Consider the following 25,060-nt stretch of genomic DNA (forward strand, 5'->3'; position numbering starts at 1 on the left):
AGATTTTGTTCACGACACAAGGTCGAGGAAGCTATAGTTACTAACAGCGTTTCTGATTGGTCGATAGTACGTTGAAGGTATTTCTCTGACCAATCGAGAAAATGAAGTCAGATTTCTAGTAACCAGATTATGTAAACTGCTCAAATAAAGAAAGTCCGCAGTCATGTAACCCGTCCCTACACCAAATCCTGATCTTGTTATGAAAATTTGATTGATACGGTTGTCTGCAGAATCTTGTTAGCTCTAATTTGATACCAAATTTGATACCAAACACTCAAAAGTGACAAAGACTGATACCAGTTTATGGCATTTGGTGCATTTTCAAAAGTTGCAAATCAAAACGATAACGCGGTCAAAATTGCTTAGCGTGGCAATGTGGTCAAGCTTGCTTGCCCACGACGAACCCATGTCGACTATCCCAAGTACGCGCTTTATTCAATTGTTAATTTAAAACGCATGGATTGCTACAGTGCTTAACTGATGAATACTAGGCACGATGCGATCGATATGACCTAGCGGTTGTTTCGGGCTATGTCAATGGTCGCGCTGTGCCAAGGTCTTAGCCAGCCATGCGTCCACCCGTCTTTAAGACGGCCTAATCTAATTTTAGACGGGTGGATTTAATGGATTTTACAGATGAGATAGCTCTAAAACAGATGATTTTAAGGTTATATGAACTTGAGACTAATTCAGAGTGACATGTAAAGGCCAAATCAGGACATATTAGACCCTAGTGACCCTTCCATGGGTATAGACAAGTTGTTTTATATTTGAGGGTCAAATTTTGGTGTCTGCTTGGACGGGTGGTTTCTGATTTCTGGCTAAGACTCTGCGCTGTGCCATTCACCTCTACAGCTCCGCGTGGTCCATTTTTAATTTGCAACTTTTGAAAATGCACCAAATTTCATATACTGGTCTCAATCTCTCTGAATTTAGAGTTTTTGGTGGCAAATTTGGTATCAAGTTGGAGCTTGCAAGATTCTGCACACGACTTTATCAATTAAATGTTCCTAACACGATCAGATTTTGGTGTAGGAAGGGTTACATGACTGCGGACTTTCTTTATTTGAGCAGTTTATTTAAGCCAATGTGATTGGCTGAATATGTAAGCTTACGTAGGGGTAATGAATATTAATTCACAACAAACTATTGTGTATACTGTGATTGATAGCTGGGTTACGATGCTCAAAATAGCGATCGTGTTCAAGATTTTCGATTTAATTTTCCACAATTTTGCTGGGATTTAACCAGTACTTGTTAATGATTTTATAATGAAGGGGCAGGGCTGGCGGCTAGGGCACCCACGGCAACTTCATTTAGGGCACTGACAAGTGACTGCCGTCGGTAAAGGACATATTTTGAGGGCATTGCGGCAATGGGGGTGGCACCCACGGCAATATGCCGTCGGTGCCGTGGGTTAATTCGAGGGCTGTTTATGCTGTTGTTACATCCCCAAAGGGTAATTTGAAAATGAGTAGGCAACTGTCTTACTACATCCCTCACTAAGTGGTATTCATAGAAATAGGCTCCTGAGCTGTTTATCCAAAAAGTATGGTTCAGGCGGCATACCGTAAAAACTCGAATGTAAGCATATGTGCTTACTATCAAGCGCTTTTCAAAACATGAAATTGTACCAACTGAGCTAATGGGGTTGAGAAACAAATTTGCAGGTTTACTTGTTCATAATATAACTATGTTTATCAATGATTTGCTCAAAACCCTTTATACTTTTGTGGATGGGGCTCTTCATGTTTGCATGTTTTAAAAGTGCTTGATAGTAAGCACATATGCTAATTATCGAGTTTTTATGATGTATAGCTATGACCCTAATTTGTAGGAAGGATATTTTATTTTTATTTTCAGATCATCTCATGATATCGGCATGTCTCTTTACATTCATATCAATATTTAAAAAACTAAAATCAACTCACCATCAACATCACTTGCTCCATACTTGGTCTTTTCTTCCAATCAATTTCCCAGCATTGTTTCATCAAATCGGCAATTGGCTTGGGGCAGGTAGGGGGAATTGTGGGTCGTTCGTTCTTTTCACAGATCCTCCAAATAAGATTTACAGGTACATCGCATCCTTCAAACGGAATATCTGTCGTCCAAAGTTCCCAAACTACCACTCCGTATGCGTAGATATCATATGTAGGGGAAAGGGTGCTGTCTCGCAAAAGTTCTGGAGCCATCCATGGATAGGATGCCGTTTCCGTTGCACTGGTTATAGTAGCATCTAGCTCCTTGGCTAAGCCAAAATCACACAACTTCAAGATGTTGCCATTTGTGATCAAGTAGTTCGGCGATTTAATGTCTTTGTGCACGACACGCATCGTCTTAAGATATGCAATCGGTCTTCCAGCTTGCTTTGCCCAGTCGTAAAACCGAGGACCCAAGTGCTTGCCGCGATGTGCATTGAGATATGATCGAAGTGACCCACCAGCACAGAGCTCAAGAACTATGTAGAGCTCCACCTCATCATCAACAGAACCAAGTAGCTTAACGATATTTGGGTGGTTAAGTTCGGAGAGAAACTTCAGCTCGCGTTGTCCTTCTTCTAATTCGACTCGTTTAACCGCAACCTCTTGGTTTGACCATAATGCTCTGTATACAGTACCAAAGCTTCCTTGTGCAATCCGTTTCACAAGTTTCGGTTTATCTCTCGGAATAGATGCATATGCCATGATCATGCAGCCTCAAATATTGGCAAAGTAGCTGAAGTTTTAAGTTTTAAAATCAGGTTGGATCTGTCCAAAAGTGGACAAACGGATCATCGTACCCTGTTAAAAGATTTACTGGTTGATCTGAAAAAACATCACATGATACAATCAAATATAGTATGCATTAATACAGCTTGTGACGCAGCTCATAACCTAATCGCAACTGTTTACCCATTATTGATATGAAATTTACCATTCTGTTTACTTACATAGATATTGTAGTATTTTGTGTCCTTTGTACCCTTGTGTATACAATTACATGTCTGGTACAAAGAGAACAAATTTATAAATAGTTGATATTAAGGCAGATTGGAGGGGAGCATGACCTAGCAGTGTTTGCACTCAAATATTGAGACAAATAAAGCTGACACACAAGAGAAAATGTATGGGTTCTATAAAGGAGATTCCAAGGCTTGAGATGATGGAAGCAGTGATTAATTGATTGGTTGATTAAATGAATGAATGAGTTTATCAATTCCCCCCATTGATGCTTAAAAAGTAGACAGCTTGTTTAGGTAAACAATGGCTATTCCAGTTGAAATCCATACATCCCCTATCATTACCTTTAAATCTTCCACATAGGGGGTTTAGATATCAAATATATAGGGTTAACCTGAATGGGTGACTCCATTTGGTATCTACACCCCTGGGTGGGAGATTAAGGTCATGTCTAACATAGGGTTTAAGGATTCAGGTTCAAATGAGATCACCGAAATACAATGCACATGTAGAGTGTAGTCAAATATTGATTCATTACATACAGATTGTGATGATGTGGGTCATCTGAAGGGATAGCTTATGGCACCATGTAGTCTTTGTCAAACATGCGGGGGGCATGAAAGAGAGTGCAAAGGTCATTTGAGATCAACTTGTCTCACATGAGCATTCAAATCCAATTTTATATCAAACTTGGTCAAAGCTTAGGCCTAAAAAAAAATTGTTTGATTGGCGTAACCCGACCGGCCCTAAAAATAGGCCTGAGTCCCGACCCTAGACATTTTTCTTATTTTTTTTCAAAAAAAGAAATACAATTTTAAAAAAAGAAACAAAAAAGTTGCAAGGCCTCCAATTTACCACTTGTGTGTGTGTAAAAAAAAGAAGAAAGAAATTGCCGACCGACCTACCCTAATTTATTTTTTATGTTACGCCAATCAAACAATTTTTTTAGGCCTTATGTGTGGTGTTCACTACCCATATCATTGGACGATCTATTTGGGACTGCCCTCCCTATTTTTCGTAGTTGTTTGAATCAGTCGCCTTGGTATAACTTCCTGTGGGTGATTTGTAACTCCTCTCACACAACCTATCTGTTTCTTCTTCCCATAATACTGGTACCCATTTATACACCTGGGTGGAGAGAGTCAATAGAGGTGAAGAGTCTTGTTGAAGTGCACAACATGATGGATGGCACAGGCAGGGTTCGAACCTGTGACCTTGTGATCATGACTCAAAGACAGTACCATCGTGCCTTCCTTGTAATGATGATCGTCTTGAAGATACTGTTTAATGATCTTGTGAATCCTGAGATATTTCTTATATAGAAAAACTTATTTTAAAATCAAAAGGTCTGAAAATAAGACCACATGCTAACAAATATTTTGTGAGGAAAATTTCAAAATTGTTAGGGATCAAACCAAAAGATTTCCGAAGTCTTCTAAACATATAATAACTGGTTTCGTTTTGTAATGAAACCAAAAGTGGATAAAACTAACATCAATATTTTTTAAGTTCATAGGAGAAAGTTCAGAGAATGTAATCAATATTCTGACCTGACTTTCCTAGGGGAACAAAACAAAAGTGTGATGATGTCCTAAAAATGAAATTCCTTTCATTAGGAAGCTGACCTCCTCCCCCTCCCTGAAATGTAAGTGTGAAATGTTGAAAACTTCCAAACAGAAAGATCAACTTTGATGCCTTTCCCTAACAAAAAGACCTTTGTTTGTAGGACATCATCAAACAACTTAACAAATTGAATTCTTAGAAAATGTAAGCTATATTCTTAAATGGATGCTGTGGATCAGGAAAATATTAGTCACTCTCTTTTTTTTCAAGTTGTTATGTTGACAGTTCTTGTGCCATTAGTCAACTGAACGTAAAGACCCACACACTACTACAGACCATGTATCAACAGTCAAAGTCCCAATGCATCGTATGCTGTAAATTCTCGCATATTCATGAGGGCCGATTGTGCCATGTCTAAATCACGTTAGCGTTGCGTACCTTCTCGTATATGTGATAGAGCGTTGCATGCCTTCGCGATTATACGATAGACTGTAAAAATACACGGTAAGTGCTTATTTAGCAGGTTTGCCTGTCGCATTTCATCAAACAATCGGCCCTCATTATCAGGTGATGCTGAAACTTTGACTGCTTGTACGTGGTCTGTTATCTTTCGTCCATAGAAAGACCCCATTAGGGATTGTGCTGATCTTGATCTGCACATTCCTGGAATGGTTTATGGAATAATTTGGGCCACAGTGATCAGTGACTTTTTGTTAAGTTTGCAGCCTTGGGGTTTTTTGCATCACACCTTGATGTTCGGTCACACACGGAGGATGATGTTTAAAAACTGTTATTCCCTGGGTTTATTTGTTAAATTTTATTTGTAACCTATGCTAATTTGAGAAGATTAGATCATAGAACTACATGTAGTTCTGAACACTGATGAGTATTTCTTCCACAGGACAGTATTCAGTTACTCCCAATAATGTTTTATCTGTTCCTGTTATAATTTTTTCCCAACATAATCCATTTCCTGTTTCAGTGGTGAGAGAGGGCACACAAGCAGCCAAAGGCGTATCAGAGGCAGACATGGCCAAACGCACCAAGGTAGAAAACATCAAGAGGAACAAACTGAAGAACATCAACATATTTATCTCCCCGACGAGGATGGTGGTACACAACCTCCCCAAAACTGTGGATGATGCCAAATTGAAGAAGATTTTCTTGGAAGCAGCTGTCGACAAGAAGGCAAGGGTCACAGAGGTAAAAGCAAATCATTATACTCCATACAATATGGTACCGTAAAGGTTTGCCTAATGATGCTATGGGCTCCCTTGACATGTGGAATTTTAGGCACAACCTAATGTTTGTTTGGTTTATATAAGGCAGAAAAAATAATACTCATAACACTGTGTATTGATATAGAATGGCGTGCACGATGTTGGGCGCAGTGCTTATGCTAGTTGTGCATTGTGTAATGCATGACTGGCGAAAGCTTATGTGAATTTGGGACTTTATTGACGCGCGCAGTAACAAAAGCCGAATAATTTCCGCCTTATATAAGCCACACAAACTTTAAAAGTGCACTCCCATAAAATTCCCACCAGCTAATAAGGACACGGAACCTTAATTCTTGTTGGGATTTCAGAGGAGGGAGCTCTCTATTTGCACATGAAATTTACTCCAAGGAAAAGGAGCGCAAGTGCACCATTAGACAAATCTTTACTGTATTAGCATTAGGCTAAAAAAAAAAAATTGTTTGTTTGTCCTCCACAACCATTTGAAAATTGGTGCGGGCGGGCGGATTTTTTTTTTTTTTTTTTTTTTTTTTTTAAGAGCATACAAATTTTCCTATTTTGTGAGTTGATATTTAAAGTTTTATGTTTAAACATGGAAGAGAATATTGAAACATAAAATAAACACAAGACAAAGTATTTCTGAATGAGTTGCATACTTTATTTGTTTTCATAAATACCCCAACAGCAGTAGCCGGAACATCTGACATTACATTATTAAATAATTCCCGTAAATTTAGGGATATGGTCGCCATGTTTGGACTGCATCACTTGAACGTTGTTATGCAGACAATATAAATCACCACGTGAAAATATTTAAAAATCAAAAAACTATTACATATATCATTCAAATATGTATTTCAAATGTATGAAAAATATTTTAATACAATGTATTTAGTACATTTTTGTAACTTGTGAGAAAAATCGGTATATTTACATTATTTTCACCCCTGCGTTTTTGTCCACAAACAACGCTAGCTATCTGATATAAATTCAGTTCTTTTAATAGTACGATCGCGCCGAGTACAAAGTTCACAAACGAAATATAGATTTGTATAGTGAGTTTGGACATGCGCCACACGTATGATATGGTCTGCGTAAAATGCCTAAATCAAGACGTAAAAGTCGAGAAAGGTAGAAAATCCAACAAAATCGATGTTTTTAACTTACAGTTTTGGGGAAAATGTTAAAAAAAAAAAATAAAAAAAAAAGTTGTAGGGCGGGCGTAAAAATAGGTGCGGGCGGTCGAGGACAAACAAACAATTTTTTTTTTTTAGCCTTACTTGCCGACATTGCAGTAACATATTATGCGAATGACAGAGTACCCCCTGTATGGCTCTTACCAGGAAGGCTAGCTCGACTACCATGGGTGCAAAAATGATGCATATTGGGGAATTTTTACCTCACTCCCCAGACAAATAAACCCTATTATAAATGTCATCCTATCATTAGGCCCGATGATGTTCAAACAAAGTTTGCATTTTAATGCAAATTAAAATTAAAATTAGAATTAAAATTCTTAAAAGAATTAATAAACAATTCATAATCTCATGAATATGCATGATGCATGTGATCCAATCATATTTTATTATTTGTAAAAACGTGAACGCAAATCTTTTTCACAGTGCCATCCAAATAACCGATGAGCAGTTACTATAACTTATAAATAAATCATCAAGTTTTTACTCCAGAATCTTTGGGAATGATGAAACTATAACCCATTCTGTGTAGCCCTAGTACTACTAATGCTATATGCCCCTGCTGCAAGCTAATATGTGACATGATCAAGAGGAATGAGTCACATGTAGGCAATTTTCAATTGGAACTTTTCTGGCAGTTTACGAATGCTTCATTTTGATGCAAACCCCATCAAAATCGGACATCTGGTTACTGAGTTATGGGCAAATTATCAATAGATGAAAACAATATAAAACAAAAGAATTTGAACACTGCTTTTGCCAATATCTCAAAAACAATATTAGCGACATCCATCCCATTCCCCTTGATCATGTCACATATTGGTACACATGTTTTATGAATTTTTTTCCAGTCACGTGTGATGCGAGACATGAAACGTCCTAATGCAGAAGGAACGTGTCAGCCGTTGGGGTTTGCCTTTGTGGAGTTCACTGAGCATGAACATGCCCTTACAGCACTGAGACATGTTAACAACAACCCAACATACTTTGGAGAAAACAAGGTACGGTACAAATTATTAACCAGGATTATAGGTAAAAATTTATATATAATTGGTGGTGAATAAAATGAATGAGCTACAGTCAGTCTACTCTGAAGTACAAAGTACCGACGCCGACGCACACACTGTGCCGACTTTGAAGGCACGCATACCTGCAGCAGAGATGCAGCACTACGCACTGTTAACGTGCTGTATACGCGTGCGTTGCCACTTTGTACTTCAGAGTGGACAAACTGTAGTGGATATTCAAATGTAGGCATGTGTTTAGTGATTTTTAAATCAAAGCTTCAATATCTAATAACCTTGTTGGCCTGCAAGACGTGACAATGTGTATAAAGAAGAAATATAACAGGAATAGCCCTCCTACAACTTGTCTTGCCAGGAGATTTACATGTTGAAAAGTGTGGGAGATACCAATTATGATTAGTTGAGTTGTAGTTTATGGTGATGATGAATGTACAACGCATGGCCATAAAATGGTAGCGGTGAAGTTGTTGCTTGCTCTTCGGTGGCCATAGATTACTAAATGTGTAACAGTGGCGTGTACAAAAAAGGGGGGGTAGGGGGATGTGCCCCCCCACTTTTGTTGGTCATTCGGGAGGAAATGCTAAAACCGCACCTTACACACCTAAATCAGACTCCATTCGGAGGAACTGAACAACCTGGCCCCCCCACTTTCAATCTGCTGCGCATGCCACTGAACTAATGTGTAACATATTCCACATAAAATTACACAGGAAGTACACTTTCCTTTGAGTGAATGTACATATTGTGTTAAAAGTGATAAGCGAAGTCCCTTACAATACAGGCAAATGTCTCGGTACCTTTTTTGTAACAACAACATCTTTTCTGTATAAGGAGACACTGATTCAATATATACCGTAAAAACTTGTTAACAAACACATGTGCCTATTAATGATCGCCTTTGAAAACATGCAAACATGAAGAGTACAACCATGCATTTATATAGCGCACTCCAAGGACCACAGGGCTTTCCAAAAAGAAATACATAAAATAAAATAATATAATATTCAATGGCATTCTAATAAACATAAAGAATTTCCAGACAAGCAAAGAATTAAACAAACAAGTGAGTTTTTAAATTGGTTTTGAAGATGTCCAATGTTTTAGCTTAGTTGCCTGATGTAGATTGGAGGAGAATTGCATAGACGAGGACCAGCGGTTTGAAACGCTCTATCACTGGTGAGAGTTCTGGTTTTAGGAACAATGAGAAGTGTTCTGTACTGTCAAGTGATGAACGAGTGGCGTACTTTGGTTTGCGAAATGTGAACAGCTCTTGCAGGTATTCCGGAGCTTGCGAATTGACACAGTTGTATGTGATGACTAATAGCTTGAATTTGATACGCTTAAGGATCGGTAGCCAATGAAGATGGTGTTGCAGAGGGACGCTAGATGTATCATGGCCAACCATCATTATAAGTCTCGCTGCTCAATTTTGTAGGTGTTGTGGACGAGTTAAGTCATATTCAGTGGCTCAACACAGTAAGGCATTACCATAGTCTATGCGGGAAATATGGAAAGTATGAAAGTCTGTTGACAATATGGCATGATCGATTGTATCAAATGCAGTAGATAAGTCGAGTAAACGACAAAGACTGCATTCTGAGGCAATATCATTCTTTGCCCTAAACAGGGCTGTCACGGTAGAATGCATTGGTTTATAAGCAGATTGGAGGGACTCGTTTAGGTTATGAGATCCTCAGTTAACCTACTAGAAGCTACCATTTCAGCAACTTTAGCAACAACCTTGATATTTGAGATGGGCCAGTAGTTTAGGGATGAAATCAAAACTCGACCGCAGGTCGACCGCCGGTCCCGGGCAGTTCTGTCCGGTTTGAGCCGGTTTCTATTGTTACAAACAGTGGAACGTGGTTCAACCGTCTGTAACCGCCAGTCAACCGGCAGTCGAGTTTTGATTTCATCCCTTAAGAATATTAGGGGGCAACGGGTGTTATGATAGGATCTTTTAAAGAATCTGGAAAAATACCTGTATATAAATAACACGTTGTCAATTTCAGCTAAATATCATTCTTTGCCCTAAACAGGGCTGTCACGGTAGAATGCATTGGTTTATAAGCAGATTGGAGGGACTCGTTTAGGTTATGAGATCCTCAGTTAACCTACTAGAAGCTACCATTTCAGCAACTTTAGCAACAACCTTGATATTTGAGATGGGCCAGTAGTTTAGGGATGAAATCAAAACTCGACCGCAGGGCGACCGCCGGTGCCGGGCAGTTGTGTCCGGTTTGAGCCGGGTTCTATTGTTACAAACAGTGGAACGTGGTTCAACCGTCTGTAACCGCCAGTCAACCGGCAGTCGAGTTTTGATTTCATCCCTTAAGAATATTAGGGGGCAACGGGTGTTATGATAGGATCTTTTAAAGAATCTGGAAAAATACCTGTATATAAATAACACGTTGTCAATTTCAGCTAAAATTGGAATGAAAAGAGTGGAATTGTCTTTGAGAAGCCACGTCGGTATCAAATCGAGCAGACACAATTTTTTAGAACACTTCTTGAGATTTATTAGAGCATTTCTTGAGAGTGCCATGCACAAAAGTGTAGAGGGTTTTGAGCAAATCATTGATACACATAGTTTAATACGAACAATTAAGTAACAAGTGGTTTTTTTCAATTTTATGTACATCCATATCAAAAGGATGCACTTGTCGGTTGCTACATGTGTCTGATTTCACATAATAACGAGGAATAAATACCAGACTCATCTCCGAAGTGGAGGTCACTTCAAATTATCCCAAGTCACATGGTTTAGGAATACAGATAATATTTCTTATACAATTTATTGTGCCACATATTATCGACCCAATGGTGCATCATTACTAAATCGCACCAGGCGTACACCTTGACCCTGCTGTCCCATGATTCCTTTTCTTTCTTAGCGATACATGTACCGGTCCCTAAACATATTAACATCGCGGCTTCACATGTGGCTCCCCATCGGCAAATATTGTGAGCTGCGGCGCGGTGTGCAGTGTCTCTTATCTTGGCCAGATTGTTCCCCCACATACCCAGATGGTCTTGTCCCCTCTTGTCCCCAAAGATAAATGGGAGGAGTGTTTGGTTCATGTTGGATATATAACATTTTGCTGTCTTTTTCCTAGAGGAGTCTTCTTCTGTCATGCTGTAGCACGTCTTACAGCATTCCTCCGTATAAATTGGTGAAATTCCTGCAAAGTCTTCTGCTTGTCTGATGGCGGGTACTGCACTGTCGATGTTGCAGCTCTGAATGACAAATTGTTTCTTGCTGTGAAATTCTGAAACCAGCCTTGGGAGAGAGTAAGAGGATGAGAAGAATCAATTTGCTTCTTCAAGACCTTTGCTGGATGGATGGATGAGTGATGTGCATCCCAGGAGGATCAGGGCAGATGTTGTCCCAACCTTCTTTGGCCGCTTCAAGACCGCTTCGGTCGTCGGATCCCTGTGTACATCAGCAACCAACAGCCTTTGCTTACCAAGACCCTCTACCGATGGATGCCACATATTATCGATCCAACTGTGCATCATTACTTCATTGCACCAGGCATACACTTCGATACTACTGTCCCATGATTCCTTTTCTTTCTTAGTAATACGTGTACCGGTCCCTCAAAATATTAACATCGGCTTCACACGTGGCTCCCCATCGGCAAATATCGCGAGCTGCGCTGTGCACTGTCTCTTATCTTGGCCAGATTGATCCCCCACGAACCCAGATGATCTGGTCCCCTTTAGGAGCATATGTTTTGTCCCTCCGAAGATAACTGGGAGGGGTGTTTGGTCCATGTTGGATATAACATTTTTTTTGCCATTTTCCTAGAGGATTCTTCTTCTGTCATGCTGTAGCATGTCTTACAGCATTCCTCCGTATAAATTGGTGAAATTCCTGCAAAGTCTTACTGCTTGTCTGATGGCGGATGCTGCGCTGTCGAGCTCTGAATGACAAATTGTTTCTCGCTGTGAAATTCTGAAACCAGACTTGGGAGAAAGTTAAGAGGATGAGAAGAATCAATTTGCTTCTTTGAGGCCTTTGCTGGATGGATGGATGAGTGATGTGCATCCCAGGGGGATCAGGGCAGGTGTTGTCCCAACCTTCTTTGGCTGTTTCAAGACCACTTCGGTCGTCTTGGCCCTGTGTACATCAGCGACCAACAGCCTTTGTTTACCAAGACCCTCTACCACTGGGTGCCACATATTATTGATCCAACGGTGCATCATTACTTCGTCGCACCAGGCGTACACCTCGACCCTACTGTCCCATGATTCCTTTTCTTTCTTTGTGATACGTGTACCGGTCCCTCAAAATATTAACATCGGCTTGACACATGGCTCCCCATCGGCAAATATTGTGAGCTGTGCTGTGCACTGTCTCTTATCATGGCCAGATTGTTCCCCCACGAACCCAGATGGTCTTGTCCCCTTTTTTTTTAGCATATTGTTTGCCCCTCCAAAGATAAATGAGAGGGCAGTCTTCTTCCGTCATGCTGTAACGTGTCTTACAGCATTCCTCTGAATAAATCGGTAGAATTCCTGCAAAGTCTTCTGCTTGTCTGATGGCGGGTTCTGTGCTGTCGATGTTGCAGCTCTGAATGACAAATTGTTTCTCGCAGTGAAATTCTGAAACCAGCCTTTGGAGAGAGTACGAGGATGGGAAGAATCGGCTTGCTTCTTCAAGGCCTTTGCTGGATGGATGGATGAGTGATGTGCATCCCAGGAGGATCAGGGCAGGTAATGTCCCTACCTCCTTCAGCCGCTTTAAGACCGCTTCGGTCGTCTGAGTCCTATGTACATCAGCGACCAACAGCCTTTGTTTACCAAGACCTTCTACCGCTGGGTGCCACATATTATCGATCCAATAATGGTGCATCATTACCTCGTCGCACCAGGCGTACACCTCGACCCTACTGTCCCATGATTCCTTTTCTTTCTTAGTGATATGTGTACCGGTCCCTCAAAATATTAACATTGGCTTCACACGTAGCTCCCCATCGGCAAATATTGTGAGCTGCGCCAGATTGTTCCCCACATACCCAGATGGTCTTGTCCCCTTCAGGAGCATATGTTTTGCCCCTCCAAAGATAAATGGGAGGGGTGTTTGGTCCATGTTAGATATAACATTTTTCTGCCATTTTCCTAGAGGAGGAGTCTTCTGTCTTGCTGTAGCACGTCTTACAGCATTCCTCCGTATAAATCGGTAGAATTCCTGCAAAGTCTTTTGCTTGTCTGATGGCGGGTGCTGTGCTGTCGATGTTGCAGCTCTGAATGACAAATTTCAAGCGATCACAGTGCATATACAAGCATTATACATGAATACATTTTAAAAACACAAGAATATGTACAACATAACTATTAAAAACAAAATCAAGCCATATTAAAAGAGGTAATTTAAACGCCTATACATAAAATACCCATCATTAGATTAAAAACATGTGGGCAGTGGTATCACACACACACTAATAACGTGCGAAAAGATGGGTTTTTAATTTTGCCCATAAAACTGGAAGCAGAAATTGACTCACGAATGGTGGAAGATAGTTAATTACATTCCCTTGGAGTGAAAGCCTGGAATGACCGATCACCCGCTGTTACCAAGTTGGTTTGCGGCTCACTGTTCTTCTAGCAGTTCGGATGCGACATTATGGGTAGACTCGCTGTAGGAGAAGGTTACCATGCTGACCTAAGAGAATGCAGTTGCCATCGAAATGCAGTCTCAGACAATCAACACATAAAGTCAGTACAATGTGGTATCGCAATTTTGCACCACACTTTTAGAGTTGTATCGCAGCAGTCGAATTTTGGGGTGTAAATTGCACTGTTTGGCTTATTTCGAATGCTGCTTTTGTAGGCTAACATAGGAAAATCAATGATATTGAAACCCGTTGTGTATTAACCATTTTGGTCTTTTTTTTTTTGTCCAAATAGAGACCCATTGTTGGATTTTCACTGGAGAACAAGATTGCTTTGGAGGCTAAACAGAAGCGTCTTGGAAAAAGTCATCAGGTATATATTGTTAAAAATGATTTGCTTTAAAGGTTGGAAAATAGTTTTAAAATATTGTGTTTGCTGCATTTGCAGCATTTCATACTAAGACAGAGATTCCAACCTCCCTATTTTGGAGGGAGGCTCCCTCCCTATTTTTGTAAACCTTCTTGTCCATTTTGACAATCCAAATTTGGCAAAATTAGTTATGTGCCATTGAAGTTGCATGTAATTTTGAAAACCTCCCTATTTTTTGTTCGAATCCTCCCTATTTTCTGGATGTTAATGTTGGCATCTCTGCTAAGATAGTCAACTTAGAGGCTGTGTCAGATTTCAACAAGTACCGTAAACATGCAGGTATAAGCCTGCGCCCTGGAGGCATGATTCTACTCAAAAAAGAGGTGAGATTACACCCGGGAAGGGGCTAGTATTTGAATTTGAAAAAAAAAAAATATATAAAACATCTACCCAATTTGTATATCATTGAATTGTATCAGTAATTTTTAGTGAATTTTTAAATTTCATATATGAAATGTGATAATAAAAGTTAATACAGGCCAAAAATCCATGCCAAATACCATTTATACCTGCTGTCACTGACCACACCTGGAGCATGGTCCAGTGAGTTTGTTTAAACCAGAAGTAAGATTGCAATGCAACTTCTAGCGAGCTGAAACCAGTTTGGATGTTTTGAGGACGTAAATTTGTGTAATATTGTCAAAATAGAGGGAAAAAGCAAACAAATGAAACTTTTCAATAAGAATCATGTTCAGCAAATGTCCAATTCATTCCACAGGGAATGACGCAAGATTTGTTTGTTTTGTTTTGTTTTGTTTTCTTCTTTTGCCTGGGTTACTCATTCAGTGGATGTTTTAAGGTATCCTCTGTTCTTCCATGAGGCCCAGGCGGCAGGATGAATACTACACCGTGCATGCACGTCATATTTGCAAAATTTGTTACCGTTGGCCATCTTGCAATTCCATAGAGCTGTGCAACAACAATTTATGTCGATCATATATTATTTCTATCGACACATCGACAGGCAAATTTCTTGTCAATGACATTCATACTATTAACCAAATTTATGCTAGTCTCAGTTTTGACTAAAAATGTGAAAGGAAAACATTTGATTGTTGAACTTGGCCAAAATTACTACTGGGCTTTAAACTCAAACGCACCCTAGTTTCTAGAGTATTTTAAAATCTTGGTAATGACTTATAGGCGTATACAGTATTATCACTCACTCAATTTTGTTCAAAGTCTTTTTTTTTACTATGGTCTTGTCCATATACTAATCACCATCTGATAGTTAAAGAGGTACCAGCACATCTGGATTTATTCATAAAATGTTACACAAGCTTAGCATTTTATAGCATAACATAATCCATGGTTATACAATTGTCCAACTCGCCAAGGTCCTGACCATCTAAAAACATAGTGATATGCAAGGACAAGGTTACCTGACCAAATCCTAGTATAAACATTTAGTAATTGTTGGTATTTAGTTCCTGCATAAACCTGCCAGTTGACCAGGCCAACGACGGTGGACCTTTAAACTTAAATCAATATTCATGTAAAATATCATTACTTAATCAAATCTGGATCTGGAACTAGATTCTCTAAATGACTGCCTATTAGGGTGTCCGAGTATCCAATCTATCCGAATATGCCAAAGTTTCATCAGCTAGATATTTGCACACTATGACACAGTCCCTTTAGACTGTACTCGGATGAGCTCAAAATAAGCCGGACTCATAACATCGTGGATTGATATAGAATGGCGTACACATAGCTGGGCACAGCAACTATGCGAACTGCACTTTGCATGCATTGCATGACTGACTTAAGCTATTGTGAAGTTACACGGGTGTAAGTGGGGACTTAATTGACTTGCGCAGTAACAAAAACCAAATGATTTAATTTGTTTTATAGAACAAAGCTGCTCAAAGGAACGAGCAGAGAGACCGCGGCAAAACGGGGCCAAGCCAATCGGAGGTTGCAAAGAAAACACACATAGCTTCCTTGAGTAAAGAAAAGATCCACGCGGCCCCGAAGACCAAGATCCGCAAAGGATTGCCATCGCACATGGGCCCTAAGAGAAGATGGAGAGACAAGGGGAAGCTTCCTCCGCCTAAGAAGGATAAGAATCGATTCAGCAGAGCGAAGAAACAGCAGCTGCAGCAAAGAGAGCCAAAGGAACCGCAGAATATGAAAAGGCCAGCAGATGAACAACAAACGGTGAGTAAAATGTTTTATGTGTAGGTTCCAAGCAAAGAGTTGAGAGTTTTGGGAATAATAAGGATAGGTAAACCGCTATCTTGGTATCAACCCTAATAAATAACTGCGGTTAAGTGACTTGGAGAGATTCATGACCCATAGATACATGTAGGGCTGTTGTCGAGTAGAACTTTCATTGTTGACAATTGTCAAATCTCAAGATCGGATGTTGGCGAGTTGTCGTCAAAGCAATACATCAGTTAAGTCCAAATATTAAGTTCAGATACCATGTTATACGTCGTTTATTTACATCAGAATATTACCATATATAAGTATATCACAGAATTAGAGAAAGAGAACCAAGACTCGACCGCTATCTCGATGATACAGGCATGGAGCAAAAATTGTGGGTATTTGGTTTTCCTCAGAATGCGCTTGAGGCAATCGTTGTCATGCAAGCGCGACGTGGATGATGGGTGCATTTGAAAGATGCACTTGATGCGGACCTGCACGTGATACCAAGATGCTTCAGATGAGGCGCAGAATAATTTTTTCGTTTGTCTCCACAAGCACCGTCAGCAAGAACCTATATACCAAATTTTCGTCCCATAGCTGACAGCGCTAGTACGTGGCGGTATAGGGAGTCTGTGACTTCTCTCTTGTCCCAAAGAGTCGCTAGTCCGAAGGTTCTCTAGTCCGAAGGGTCGCTAGTCCGAAAACCAAATTAAGTTCGCTAATCCGAAGGTTCTCTAGTCCCAATATAGAATTAGGGTTAGGGTTAGCAAGGAAATTTTTGTGTGCATCTTAGAGCTTGTTGGAAAGCATCAGTTTGTAGAAGACCAACTTGACCTTCCTATTTATATGGGATTTTTTTAAAGGATGCTACAATTAGGGATGACCAATGAACCATCAACTTGATTAGAACACTCCCATAGACATGCAGGGAGCTCAACTGTGCACTGCTTGGACAGACATTTCTAAATTGATCTCATTCTTTTATTTTTCAATATTTTTCTGTAAAAATTGGGGAAGTTAATGCCAATTACATTTTGTAACTATCTTCCAAATTACAGCAACATAACTTATTTCATTTTCCTGTATGTGCGAGTCAAAATTGGTCCATCGCCACAGTGCGCTTAATTGCCAGTGGCTGAGTTCAGCACTGCTCCAGAATGGCACAAAATATTCATGTCAATAATTTCAGGTGAAAAACGTGGCCTACTGAGCTGAAATTTGGCAGAGTTGCCAATAATACCTCTATCATACCCTCTGTAAAAAGGTTAAAATATTGAACAAGTATCTCGAAGTTACAAATTAAATCACCAGCTTCCCTTTGGAATTTCCATACTCCTTTCGTCGAATCATGCTAAGAAGACAGTTTCGTGCTCATTTGATGTATTTTTCACCTGATTTCAACCCTAAACGTTTTCTTATATTTAGGCCCATACCATCTACAACTTGCTGCTGGCTATACCTTGTTTAGAACTTTCAAAAGAAGTACCTGAATGTGCAACCATAACTGTTTCAAAATAGCCCGCATGAACGTCATGCAGGTAACTCCGAGGTCATGTATTGAATTGTTTTGAATGAGGAATACTACGGAACCAGCACCTTTTGTTAGAAGTCACAAGTGGATAACCTCTATTGTTGTGAATGAGTCAATGACCTTCAATGACACTTAAGATTTAATTTGCATACACCTACTAATTGGTCATATTAAACCCAATAACATCAAAATTTTTGGTTGTGAAAAAAAAAGTTTACCTGGACTGCAATTTTGATTTTGTGCCATATCGGCCATCTTGGATGATTTTTGGCAAATGTTCGCTAAATGTATGATTTCAATGCCTCGGTTTGAAAAAAATAATTTATGCCATTGACTAGTAAAGTGCCATTTCATAAGAAACCCTTTGATACTTTCACAATATGCTTGTTTCATGTTTGCATATATGTTAAAATAAAGAAATATATAAAGGTAAATATATGCTTATGCCAATTTTGGTCCCAATTGATATTTTTGGACCTTGTCATTTTATTTCGTTCCAATGACCGGTCGGAATGGGAAACTTTGAAAATTCATAATTCGAAAAGTTTTTGACCGATTTTGACCATTTAACCACCAAAATACTTCTATTGATGAGTTCTATCCAGAAAACAATCTTTTGTAGCAATAGGGGCAACATGAAATTTTGATGGTTATCCCTACTACAATCCTTTCTACCGAAGAAAAAAAAAAAAAATACCCTGCCACTGTCGGTATTCAATGTCAGTGTTGTAAAGAATGGGGTACATATGCAGGCATATGGTATGTTATGGTATGTTGAAACTAAAACCGAAATATCATCAGTTTGAAAACCTTATGAAGCCTGAACCTTGTGTTTCATGAATTTAATCCTTAAAATTGTTTCCGTTTTTTTTTTCTTGCAGGGTAACAAAAATAAGAGAAGAAGAAAGAACGCCGAGAGACGAGAAGAGTCCAACTTCAACAAAGTAGTAGCGCAGTATAAGAATAAATTATTTGGCAATGTTGAAAGGACTAATGTGCAAAGAAAGCAACCCAAATCAAAATGGTTTGATAATTCATAGTCGGAAGATCAGCGAGGGAAGGTTGAATCAATCAATGGGCTATTTCATTCAAAATCCACACACCCCCTGTGACAGATTTCACTTCCATCTTAATTCCAGTAGCATCTTATGTTCAACCCAGCTGGACATGAGGTTTTTGTGCGCTGTGATTTTGTGTAAAATCCCAGTTGGACTCTAACCGTACCCATGTGTTTTTGTTTTCGGAAGGGCAAGAAGAAATGAAAAAGGAGAGAAGATGAACAAAGAAGTCACTTGGTACCCCCGGGATTCGAACCTCAGACCCTTCACATACCACGCAGAAGATCTCCGGCCTGTAGCCACAGGGGTTACGCTTGCCTGGCCAGCAATTGCCTGGGTATATATGACTTAATTGCATCATCACATCTGGTGGAATGCATGCACAAGTAGTGGCTTTAATAGTGAGACCTGGTTGGGTTAGGGTTGAAATTGTTGCGATTTTTACACAATTGGGTCTGAAATTAGAAACAAAATTCAAAATCTTCTGCACCTTTCCCACTTTTTGTGGATGAAAATGGTTGCATATGGGATTTTTTAAACTGTTGAATTTGGCTGGAATTTAAAACTCTGCCACAGTGGTGGTGTGGATTTGAAATTGATTAGCCCATTGTGAGAAGACCTAGAATAATGCTGAATGAAACTGAAATAAACAGTACAGCATTGCAATTTGCACTCCCAAGATTTTGTAGGAAGGTGCAATAAAGCAATACATCTTTCTTAAAGATTGGCACTTCATGTGTCTCAAACGAAAATGCATCAGAACCAGCAAATAAGATGGGAAGAACTTTGACCCCACCCGGCCATTTGTGTATATTGCTCAGGAAGGGAGAAATCATAGACGAAAAAATATACAGACCATTCACCAACTGGCAAAGTTGCCCTGCTTTGTATGCTGCGAATTCTTGCATATTCATGAGGGCCGGTTGTGGTTGTCTAAAAATTACACCAGCATTATATAGTATTGGGTGTCTTCGCTTTTACGAAAGACACATAAAATTGTGCATGGCACTTCATGGAACGTTTAGCCCTTATTCGGGTGATGCGGGGACTTTGCCAGTTGGTGATTGGTCTTTATCTCTTAATAGTTTATGGGAGAAATAGCGTACCTCTTGATTGCTTCACTATGTCCAGTCAAATTTGGATTGAAGTGTGTGCTTGATTGAATTCTGAGTGTGATCTTTCCTGTGAAATACATACTGATTGTGGATGCTACGTGCTACTTGTACAAGTCTTGTACTTCAAGTTGCCCACTTTAGTTTGATTTATTGGCCGCCTCTAGAAATTGGCGGTAGTACACTTTTTGGTGCCCATGAATGACAATCCACTATGGTGAAATTTATGCAGTGTAGTGTCCAGAATCTTGAGTTCTCTTTCATTGGTTGCAACCTAATTTCAATTGTGGAGGATAATTTTGCAACACAACCTAATACATGTATCATGTTGAGGCCAGATTGGAAAAGTTTACCTCTATATAGGTGGGGTGAGCTGAGTCAAAGAATTATGCAGGGGAGAATAAGGATTCCAAATCCCCATATGTGACCGTCCACCCACCACAAATGGGCTGTAATGTTGGCATTTTTACTTTCTGAGATATTGGACAGACAACTCTTTTTCAAAATATAAGCTTTACATTGATATATTACATGTCCCTGCTGCTTGTTTGCAAAGTAGTAAAAATCAGTAAAAGAGTCTGGAATTCTTTGATTTGATTGAACATAAGTCTGCCGACATTACAGCCCATTTGTGTTTGATGTATATGAAAATGTGATCAAATACAATCAGTTAAAGCTAACATGAGTTCTTCCAAATTTTAATTTTGATATTCACTCATGAAGTAAATACTATTAGTAATATCTGCCAGTGCTAGGAAGGTTTTCTACCCATTTGAAGCCAAAATAATGAGGTAAAATGAAAGACAATCCACTTGATGTCTCGACTGTTTAGCTGTGGAGCTCTATAGGAGACATTTGATCACAGCGACCATAATAAAACAAAATTACAGTGTTTTCCAAAAAAAAATTTGATATGATGGAATTTAAAGGCTCATGCCTACATAATTTTAATACTTTCATTTCTGTAGATATTCTTAGCAAGCATGGTATGGTTTTAAGCAGCACTAAAAATGTCATAATTAAAACACTTATACCATTTTTCACCCTGATGTGGGGCCTCAGTGTGCATTTCATTGGGCGCAGCTTCGAATTACTAGCGTTCGCCGAAAGTGCTGATATACACTCTTAAAGATATTGCATAGATGCGCGCACGAAACAGCTGCCTCAATGTATTGACGTCACTGCCACATCGGGGAAATGGTATAGTATTAGAAGCTTTTAAATTGGAGCATCCAGTAATTTAATTTGGATTGTTGCATTTTTGGAACAAGATAGATGTGCTAAACAACTGAATTACAAAGAAAACATGAAAGCAGTGTTATGAAGACAAAATGTGACAAGGGCAGTCTTTAGTGAACTGCTCTTTTCAGAGCCACCAAAACCTTTAAAATTAGCAGATAGGCAAGATCTGCTTGTTCTCTGTTGACAAGGGGCAGTCTTCAGTGATGGCTCTTTTCAGAGCCATCAGTAGGCAAGGGGTAGCCTATGTACGTTGTCTTGAAGAAGTCAGAGCTACTCCTGACGAAAGCTTGACAGTTCTAACTTGTCCAACGGCGAACCCGCTAAAAACACACTAATTGTTATGAATTACCGTCGTAAAAGCCTATCCCACAACAAAATGTGACATTCATAATGAAGGTATAAAAGTTAGCGGTATTTTTAATGTCACGTTTGTAGACTGTCAAATTCAGATAACCATGGATAATATAATTATGTTCACGAACAGGTGGTGCTTCAGATAGCAGTTGATGTATTCAGAGCAATTTATTTGTAATGTTTATAATGTTTAAGAAGTAGACATGAATTTTTTTAATCAAATGGCGTACTTGATGAATATTGATCTTTCGGTGGAGAAGTTGGGAACAAATCAAGGAAATTGATGATGTCCTATGTCCTATAAACCCTCCTGCTTAAAATGTTGAAAATTTTCTGCATTGATATTTTATCTTTTTACAAATGTTATTGCAGTTTTTAACTCCACTCTCATAGCGACAAATTTCATTTATATAGTGTGTGTTGTCAGTTTAGAGTTGAGAGCAACGCCATGTTGAATTTTGCAGTTTCAGATTTGAATCTGTGCGTTTATGCAGCAGCATCACCTGGGTACAGACAAGTCGCCCTTCTATGTGTGTGTATTCGCTCCGAATGATTAGGTTAGCTTACACGATCCAAATCTACCACTGCGAAATCCACCATGGCGTTACTCTCAACGTGAGACGAGACACTGTATAGGACGTCAACAATTTCTTGGTCTGTTCTGTTAGACAGAATATTTTATACAGAAAATCTCTTATTGTTACTACATGTATCAAGGTGCCAGCCATTCAGTGAGTTAGGGATGGTGTCAAAACCCAACCGCCCTTTGACTGTTGGTATCCTAGCAGAATTGGCAGTTTTAACATCTTCATTTGTCAACTGTCTGGATTGACGACTGAGAAAACTATGTGGAAAAAGTGTCGGACTTTGCAATCAGATGCACAGTTGTGTCCAAATTGACCTTGTGACTGTGATTATTATTTTTGGAACTAAAGAGTGTGATCTTGTCACAATGGCGCGGTATGTAGGCGCCGCTAATCAGTCGCTCTATGCCAGACAACCAAAGTCACAAGAAAATGTTTTCTTGAGTCCGACACGTTACCAACTGTAAGTTACTGTATACGCCAATATTTTCGCGGGAATATATTTTCACGGTTTCATGTATCATTGACAATTTCACGGGTTATTAAATTCGCGGTTGTGGATATCTCCTCAATAGAATAACATAGTAAAATGCTTTAATTATCATGTTTTCGCGGGGTTTTATTTTCACGGATGCCTCTTGATCAGCGAAATCCGCGAAAATTAAACCACCGCGAAAATTTCAGCGTATACAGTATTCAGTTGTCACTATGAAACATAACACAACTACATGGGCAGTGTAGATGACTGATGGATTTATCTATAAACAAGGCTCAATGGCCGGGTCCTGCCAGTGTGCCAGCGGTCTACCAACAGTCGTTTTGAAGCCTTCCCTTACTGTAAAAATATTTGTCTACATATGTCAGTCATGAAAAAAAAAAAAAAATGGGATATTCCAGGTAAAATCCATACACCCCTTATGGAAGACATGACTTTGATCCAGACATGGTGTAGTTTCAGATGGAGTCACCCATTCAGGTAACCACATTTGAAATTCACATTCCCTGTGTTGAAGCTGAAGGCCATTGGCATAGGTGTATGAATTCAACTGTCTTCCACAGGGGGTGTGGATTTCAACTAGAATAGCCCAATGCGCCAAATGCTTGCATTTTTTAAGTTGAGCATTCCACTTTTTTTGTTACACATTTATGCTAACTTCATGTTTAATGTTAGATTTTGCCTTTGTTAAAATGCTGTACAAGATTGACATTTGCATGAATTTTGTATGCCACCATTTAGAATGTTCTGTTGGATATATCACAGAGTTCATTTATATCATCATAAAAATTATTTTCAGTGGCATAAATTTCTTTTTGACATTGGAGGATGGGGTTGGAAAAAAATTCTTGGAAGTTTAGTGAATCCAGCACCTAAAATAATTTTATGAAAAATTTTGCCACATTGGAAGCTAAAATGGGGTAATATGGTGCAAAAGTGGAAGAAATTCGCAGAGAGCGCTCACAAATTTAGGCTCACTTTTTAGGCTAAAATGGCCAAAATATGAGGTTCATTTTGTTAGAAACCCACATACAGGCATCAACATTGGGGATGATTGTATGGACCATCCCCTTATCAAAATCCCCCGGGATTTATGCATATCGACTGCTCAGTGCCAGAAGTGGGTAAGTGCAATAGCTGCCCTGTGAACATTTGGCAATTTACACACAGTATAGTGTACTCATCTACATATGGCAGCTGCACATAGCAGCTATTTTACTTACCCACTTTTGGCACTGAGCAGTCAATACGATTATTTTTACAGGGTGAGATAAGAAACAAACCAAAGAGAGTGTCACATGACCGTATATTCAAACTAAACACTGCCAGTTATATAAAACAGTGTGCAACACAGTATTGAACCACAGTGGTATTGAACTATAATTTGGTTCACCTCAAGTTCGGTAGTGACGTATGTGCATATTTCTCTTGCTGCAGTATCAAATCACACACATTAATTTAAATACCCTGAGTGTACATGTACAGGGGTGGTTTGTCGGCATGCTTGCGGCGCAACCGCAAAACAGCATTAACATCACTACCAAACTTGAAGTGAACCAAATTATAGTGCTTGTTGACTGTGGCATAACCAGATTGGGGCACTGTGCCCCCTTTAAAAAATATCTTCAGGTAAATTTGGGATGTGAAAGTGAAAATATATATGAAATCAGGCCCTTTGCCCCCTCGGAATGCTGAGGTTTGTTACAGGCCTGCTTGTGAAATAGTCAGAATCGGTTAACATTAATTTATCCCAGTGGAGTAGTTGGATTTAATTTTGAAGGTGCTGGGGTGGCACTAATGAGGTCAAACTTAATGAGTATTAAAATATCTGTTAAACTAAGAGTTTTGTAATTTGGGCCATAAACGGTGAAGGGGAGGGATTATGCAATCTTGCCCCCCCTCCTTCCCAAAGTCAAAAAAGATTAAGAAATCAGGAAATGTCCACTGCTTAGGCCCAAAATGACAAGTTTTAAGCAAATGTCCAGAGCCCCCCAAAAAAGAGACCCCCTAGAAAATGGGGGTGCTGTCGGTTAACTTTCCCTATCTCTATTTCAGTAGAAAAGTAAACCCATGTGTTATGCATTTATCTCAAGATATGAGATATTATCTGTAGTTTACAATGATTCATTTCTATAAATATTTTGACCTAAAGTATAATAGAGAATATCAATGTTGATGGAAATAAATCTGAAATTTTACTGAATAAGAAATCATGTGTCAGTACAAAAAATAAAGTTTTGTATTTTCAATTCACTGATTAAATGCTGCCTATAAAACACAAATGTATTGAATGATGTCTTCCTTTCCAGTGTTGCCCACCCCTAGTAATACCGTAAAACCTCGTCTACAAGCACATAGTGTTTTTGATGAAAGCTAAATTAATATGAAACAGCCGTGAATATTCCAATACAATTGATTTGGTCTTACAATAGTACTTGTTTGTATATGCTTGTATCGGTAATATTATCTGATATATGTGCTCAAACTTCATAACATTATAATTTTGTCAATGGATGG

General features: G+C 39.2%; 1 protein-coding gene across 1 annotated transcript in view; it reads left to right on the forward strand.

The window, feature by feature from the left end:
- Positions 1–24,821, forward strand: part of LOC140165939 (RNA-binding protein 28-like) — a 68,570-nt gene extending 43,749 nt beyond the window's left edge. The window contains 5 exon segments of the mRNA XM_072189283.1: positions 5,488–5,708; positions 7,791–7,940; positions 13,878–13,955; positions 15,867–16,172; positions 18,579–24,821. Of these exon segments, the coding sequence (XP_072045384.1) occupies positions 5,488–5,708; positions 7,791–7,940; positions 13,878–13,955; positions 15,867–16,172; positions 18,579–18,737 (914 nt within the window). The 3' untranslated portion in view covers positions 18,738–24,821.
- The last annotated feature ends 239 nt before the right edge of the window (positions 24,822–25,060 follow it).

The sequence above is a fragment of the Amphiura filiformis genome, chromosome 12, assembly GCF_039555335.1.
Source record: "Amphiura filiformis chromosome 12, Afil_fr2py, whole genome shotgun sequence".
NCBI classification, from domain to species: domain Eukaryota; kingdom Metazoa; phylum Echinodermata; class Ophiuroidea; order Amphilepidida; family Amphiuridae; genus Amphiura; species Amphiura filiformis.